The 6,794-nt window shown below is 38.7% G+C and overlaps 2 protein-coding genes across 4 annotated transcripts in view; both read right to left on the bottom strand.

Annotated features, from left to right (window-relative positions):
• The window catches only part of arhgef7a (Rho guanine nucleotide exchange factor (GEF) 7a), a 34,761-nt gene that overhangs the window by 1,873 nt on the left and 26,094 nt on the right, over positions 1 to 6,794 (bottom strand). The window lies entirely within an intron of this gene.
• On the bottom strand, positions 1,309 to 6,271 carry LOC123973496 (RCC1 and BTB domain-containing protein 1). The gene is made up of 7 exons (XM_046053568.1): positions 6,266 to 6,271; positions 5,811 to 5,953; positions 5,532 to 5,722; positions 4,647 to 4,773; positions 4,395 to 4,546; positions 4,167 to 4,297; positions 1,309 to 2,730 (listed from the first exon to the last, which is right to left on the bottom strand). The coding sequence occupies exons 1-7, from the start codon at positions 6,269 to 6,271 to the stop codon at positions 2,590 to 2,592; spliced, it is 891 nt and encodes a 296-aa protein (XP_045909524.1). The 3' UTR covers positions 1,309 to 2,589.

Here is a 6,794-nt window from a genome sequence, read left to right as displayed (position 1 = left end):
GGGGGGCGGGGGGTAGGGTGAAACAGCTTTCACTTCAAAACCTGCACTGAACATGAAGAATTGGAAATAATATTTGTCTTGAAAATGTTCCACATCCAACCCTACAAACTAGACCAAGTTAGCCTGATTTTTTTTTACATGTTGAAATTGTAAGTAGTAAGTAATATTTTTTTTATTATGTTGTGCACCATTTGCACTTTCTTCAAGAACTTAAAATACAAGATGCCTCACCAAACTGCGAGTATTTACAGTAACTTGAATTGCTGTCAGTGAGTGGCCAAAATGGTCTGATGCACCATTTGTAGACTTAAGTCTTGATCTAACAAGTTTAATGTGAATATGATTACATTCAAACTACACCATGGAGTCCCGAGGTCTGTTTACATTCTTGATCAAAAAAGGAATTTCTGTGTTGTCGTCTTGTTCAGAAATAAATTTCTATGACTGTTATCAAGTACGATTGATAAATATTCATATGAAGCTAAAATGTTGGTGTGTTTGTTATTCTTTAACCTTTTTCTTTTAGGTTTGCTCAAGTTGTCACATATCTTTCATTCAAATTACTCAAGCCTTCTAATACATGGTGATTTGCTCCAATCTTTGAACTATTAATACCAGTTATTGATTAAATATGGCCCTCTATGCATTACCATCAGTAATGCTTTAAATAGATTTTTTTTAACTGTGGTTTACTGTTACACTGAAAAATATTTTACCATACTGTACTGTATAAAAAACAGCACATTAAATGGTTTTCACTCTTATTATATCACTTTGGTAACTTGGACACACTGGCCAAAAAAGCAGGACTCCATGCGGCACTTCAAGCTGTGCTACACCTGTTGGGAGTGCTGACTTTCAATCCACTGTCATTTATAACAAATCTGTATTGCGCAGGACTCACTCTGGGACAGTAATGTTGGAATAATGAGAACAATTTGTAGGATTGCTGCCAGATGGTGAGCAAGCTGTGGTTAATTCAGGCACTATTCTAAAAATAAGTTGGTGTTTGCACTGGTGAGAAATTATGTGATCTTGTTTGAGACAATTTTTCAAAAAGAAAATCAGTTTGATGAATGATGGACTCTCTCTGTACCTGTATTCTGTACATCTCATGGTTTATTGATGATTCATATGCACAAAAGAGTCAGATCTGTCTATTATGTTAATAACATGTCAAACTCTACTATTGTACTTCCTCAAATATTACTATGACATCTAAAAAAATTTTTTTTTAAATTAGGTTAACTGCAATACATTTTTGAATACTTCAACACTTGTTTACAGAAGAGAGGGACAAGACAATAGTCACAGGTCTTTTTATTTTATTCATTTGCTTGCAATAGTCACAAAATCTGACTGGCTTTATAATACACAGTATCAATCAATAGCCATAATTAGAAATAGTAGAAATGTCCTGCATAGAAATGAGCAAACATGTTCTTCAAAATACTCACAGCAGTAGTGCAGATGTCTCTAAACCACTTTTTAAATGTTAATACTGTAAAATATTGTTTTCCGGGGGGCCCCGGTAGCTTACCTGTTCCTTACTGCAGCAGCCAGGGTTTGAGTCCACCCGGGGGCCCTTTGCTGCATGTCAACCCCTCTCTCTCCTGCCTATTGTGTTTCTTCCTCTCTCTCTCTCTCTCTCTGCAGCTGTCACTATACAATAAAATTATCTTAAAAATATACATGTTGTTTCCAAAATACAGTAGATACATGTCATGTGGGTGAAAAGGTGTCCTTAAAAATCCAGACCCACACAACTTAAGCTTCTGCAAGGTCACATGCCTTACTGTAAACAGACTTTTAATGGCTCCATACTTTTGTTTCAGCTAGTAACCAGGCAAGTTTAACTGCCAGTTAACACCGACTGAATTGTTTAGTGTGCGAAAAATAGACAAACTAAAGAAGCTTTTTTTATGTTATGGAAATGTAGCTGCACAAAATAATACTTTCTTTCGTCTCACAACCTAGACAGAAGAACTCGGCGTTGCAGGCACTAGGACTAATAATTGCTGACAGGAGTTTTACCCAAACAGACTAAGACTAAATACCTGTTATATGCTGCCATCTTCAAGTGCAACCTGTACTTCAACCTGAAAACCGTGATTCCAAATTACACATCCAGACGTGATGTGGTCTTCTAGTTAGGAGGAACAAATTCATAATCAAAAATGTTTAAAACAAGTGCAAACACTAAAGGAGGAACTTGGTCACAAGTAATGCAATAACAGGCAAGAATCTTTCAGGTCAATAGAAACAACTTAAGCGATAGCACAGTGTGTGTAAATGAATAGGCAGTGAAGCACCATGGCGAAACTACTCTCTGTTGACTGTGTAATGATACTGCTGCCTGTCAGCTCAGCCTCGTAATTTCAGTATGTACAGCTCAAGTAATGGACACACTGGTTCTAGTCTGGAAAGAGAGGAATGACCATTTGACAGCGATGTGATAAACTTAAGATTTCCAATGTGTAACCACTGGTCAGTGAAGGTACGCAGAGGTGACCGGCAGTGATGAAGTCCTTTGAGAAGTCACTCCTGGAGTAGCACAGCATCCTGTGTGTGTCTATAATCATCTTGAGGTCAGTTTTTGAAGGCTCCACAGCGGCTGGCTCGACATATGAAATCTTTGAGCAGGTTGCCGTCAATCTGCCAGAAAGCAGCAGTCTGGGTCACTTCGGTCAGGTGATTCACACAGAACTTAAAGCAGAACTCTTCCAGGTCCTGGATGACAAAAGGTAAGAGCACCAATTAGTTTTGCATTTTCTTTCTGTTGTAAACATCTCCATCAGCTGCTGTCAAAGCTTTCACAATTCTATAGTCACAACTCGCCATATCTGGCCAATCACCTTTCTGCAGTCCTTGTCCTTTGCAAAATTGTATTCTAACCATAGACTGTATTAAACAAGTGGATGAAGCCACCCGTCACCCAATGGTTTGTGGACTACAGTCCAGAGCCTCGAGTTTGGCTTTTTGTCCGTCACCATCTTGTTTTTTGGAACCTGAAGTACCATATTCGGAAGTGAGGGTGGAGTTAGCTAGCTTAGTTAGTAAGATGCATCTATAATTCACATTAACTGTGATATTAATTGGGATGCTAATTTTGGCAAGCGAAAAAACAGGCTTATCACAAAATGTACTTACTGAAAAAAATGAACAGCCGACTCCTTAGAGTGTCTTGTGGTACAACCAAACGCTGAACAAGACATTTTTAGGTGACCAAAATGTTATGATTAACTTTTATGATCTGAAGCAGAGGATACTATTCGCAAGGTAGCCACGCCCTAAAGCATACCCTGCTTTATTGTGCATTTTACTCTAAATAGTACCATAATTAACAAAATCATGCTTTATTAAAGAAGACTTGAAACTAGAGACTGAGACCATGACATCTTTAGGAAAGTGTTTATTGAGTTAATAAATGAAGTGAGAAGTAGGGTCATTTTGTCATTGACTTTTTTCAACAAGTGGACTCTCCCCCTGCTGGCCATGAGAAAGAATATGGGTTTAAGGGGGAAGTCCCGTAAACCCGCATTTATTCTGCTTGGCTTCTCTTTTCATCCCCAGAGGTTGATTCCAATGTTTAGCTGAAGATAATATGAGGCTTCAGTAATCTGAGTAAGACAAATGAAGGGGATTTCATTCATAGTTAGTCTTTTTTTATACAAAGATTCTTGCTTTCTGTTTTGACAGAGAGCATTTTATTGTTTAGCTGCGGTGTGGAGGGAAAATAACAGAATAAGTGAAGTTAGTACTTAAAGGACTGTAACTTTATAAGATTTCCACCTTATTTAACTAACTTAGACTGCTGTATTACCATCAGATAAACTTTGGAATCGATTTTTGCAGTGTGGATTTTGTCTGTTCAATGTGATTGAAAGTCATTTATTTATTTATTTATTTATTTATATATATCAATTTGTCTCAAGGGGCTTCCAATGAACATATGAGCACCGGAAAATTATTTTAGGAGACACTTGAAAAATTGTGACCCTATGCTTTAATCCTTTAAAGATTATTGACATCAACAGTCAAGTCAAATCCCAAAGTCTTTCTCGGTTGCTGACGTAAAGTAAATATTGTTATACTTCCAACTGATCTCTCCTCATTGAAATACATAAAAACGTTTGATAGCTGGTAGACTAATGGTGAAGACTGACCTCTGCATCATAGCGCACAGCAGCAGACAGCAGGGAGAAGGCGTTTTCAACAGTGATTCCCCTCTTTATAATATGTTGACACAGACGTTTCAGGCGGTTCTCACAATACGACGTGGCCAGGTCCAGTAGCCCTGACCGAGCAGAGAGAGACAGTAACACTGTGAGTATGAACTAACAGAGAGACAAATGTCAGTAAAGATCAGGCTGTGATGTGTGTGTGGTTCTGACCAATAGCATCCTCAGGTGACAACTCTACATTGTCTGTGTAAAGGAACTCCAGGAAGGAGCGATAGACTGGGTAGGAGAACTGGTCTATTTCAATCACCTCCTTCATGTCTTCATTCCAGTGGGACTGGAACATGGATCTGAAATGCTCGCACCTGGACAGTTTCAGAATTTATACAGGTGCTATTTATTTTTTAGAATTATTTATATTTTATAGTATCATGGCTTCTTAAACTGACATCTTTGGTCCCTGACCTGATTTTGAGAACTGCTTTGTGGACATAGATATATTTGCCGTCAACGCAGAACTTGAGATCAGCTGTCTCTGGGTTGTCAAACTCTTTCTTCAGAGACTGAGCCACGGTCAAGAAGTCATCATGCTCTGGAGGGAGAAAATACACCCACACACATCAAGCTCTGGCATTAGAAGTTACAAAACTGTAGCAGTGATTTGAATTACTTTTACATCAGGAAGGACCGAAGTTCTGTTTTCATATGTCTTTTTGATAAGGCCTTATTTTACATCTTCCTAATAACTTCCATGTCAGTTCATAAGATTAAAGATTAAAAAAATTGAGAGGTCGAATGTCGGCTGCCACGTAGTATTTATAGCTGAGAAGCGCAGTTAGTCTACACGTCACGCACCTGACTTTGATTATTGGTATACGAGATCTCAACCTGTGCAGGGCGCGAGGAGATACATCCACTTTGTTTATTGTCACTGGCAGTCATCCAGGAATTCACAGAACCATAGTTACCTACTTAATTTCCATTATGAACAAAAAACTATTGAAACCTCTTCCTTGGTTGTGGCTTCAGGAAAAATCTGAAATGTAGGTGAACACGATGTAAACAGTTTACATTTGCATTACTACATGATAAGTAAACTCAATGTTCACTGTCATGGATTACCTATCTAAAGTTGAAAGTCTCTGCATGTTGATTTTCATAGCGTACGTGCGTGAACTAAAACCTAGTACTTTCCTGGAGGGAAAGAAAATGAATCTAAAAACTGGCTTTGGAAAACAGTCATCAGCAACAGACACGTGATTTGTGGTTAATGGAGTCAAACATGTAAAACCACTGATGCAGTCCTTTAATCACTACAACATCATTGGGCACATAAGCCCCTTGACTTACCCATGGAAAGAAGCCTCCACATAACTGAGGGGGTGGCGAAGCATGCAAAGACATCGTCGGTGCAGGTAAAGTGCGTGAGGTGAGGCAACACTATAGACTGGCCCCTGCACTGGCCCCACATGTACACCTGACCACTCTGAGTCTTAGCAGCTGATGTATGTGTGGAGTGACAGGCAGCAATCTCTACAATTCTGTCAAAGAAGTCAGAGCAGAGAAATGAGCAGTGTATAAGACGGTGAGAAGAGGGTTTATCATATCTGTGGTGATAAGCTTGCTCACCTCTCTTTCTCAGTCATGATCTGAACTGGGCTCAGCTGGTTGCTCTTGTTGCCGGTGCCCAGTTGTCCATATGTGTTTGCACCCCAAGCGTAAAGCAATCCCTCGTCTGTTAGTGCCAGCGAGTGGGCATAGCCTGAGACAATCTGGAGAGAAAAAAAAAAAAACCTTAACATGCCTAATCTAATACACTTAAGAAGTTTTAAATAATTTTAAGCAAATCAAACAAAGTCTACTTTACAATGAATGAAAATAATAAAGAATCATTCATTTTGGTTCCAATATTCAAGCATGGAAATGATTCGTCGGTAAATGGATAAGTCTGTCTGCAGAATAAAGACTGATGACAATTTATCACAAATGAAGCCACAATCAAAGTTATAGAGAAGTCTTGAAACTACATTTTCAGAAGTTTTAAGGTCACACTAAATCGGTAAAGTAACTTCATCACAGAATACTATCATTAGTATCATTAGTTGTCCTCCAGCCCACTTGATGTAATACCTACAAAATTTTTACTGAAAGTAATAGATTCTGTTGGGCCCCATTTGATCTCTGTTTTCAACAGCTCCCTATCTACTGGTTGTGTCCCTGATTATTTTAAAACGGCTTGTGTGAATCCACTTTTAAAGAAACCTGGTTTAAATCCCTCCATCCCACATAATTTTAGACCAATTTCAAAACTGCCTTTTATTGCAAAGATTCTAGAAAGAATTGTGTCCAAACAGCTGCTCACTGTACTGGAAAATAACAAAATATTTGAAAAGTTTCAGTCTAGTTTTAGGAAGTACCACAGCACTGAGACTGCCCTGCTTAAAGTCACCAATGACCTTTTAATGTCTGCTGATGAAGGCATGTGCTCAGTCCTTGTACTCCTGGACCTTAGCGCTGCTTTTGACACCATTGATCACAACATCATGTTAGACAGACTGAGGCACTGGGTGGGGATCTCTGGTACTGCCCTAGAATGGTTTTCATCTTACCTGT

Source organism: Micropterus dolomieu, linkage group LG07 (genome assembly GCF_021292245.1).
Source record: "Micropterus dolomieu isolate WLL.071019.BEF.003 ecotype Adirondacks linkage group LG07, ASM2129224v1, whole genome shotgun sequence".
Taxonomy (NCBI): domain Eukaryota; kingdom Metazoa; phylum Chordata; class Actinopteri; order Centrarchiformes; family Centrarchidae; genus Micropterus; species Micropterus dolomieu.
The sequence above is the reverse complement of the archived record's forward strand: the minus strand, read 5'-3'. Positions and strand labels throughout refer to the sequence as shown.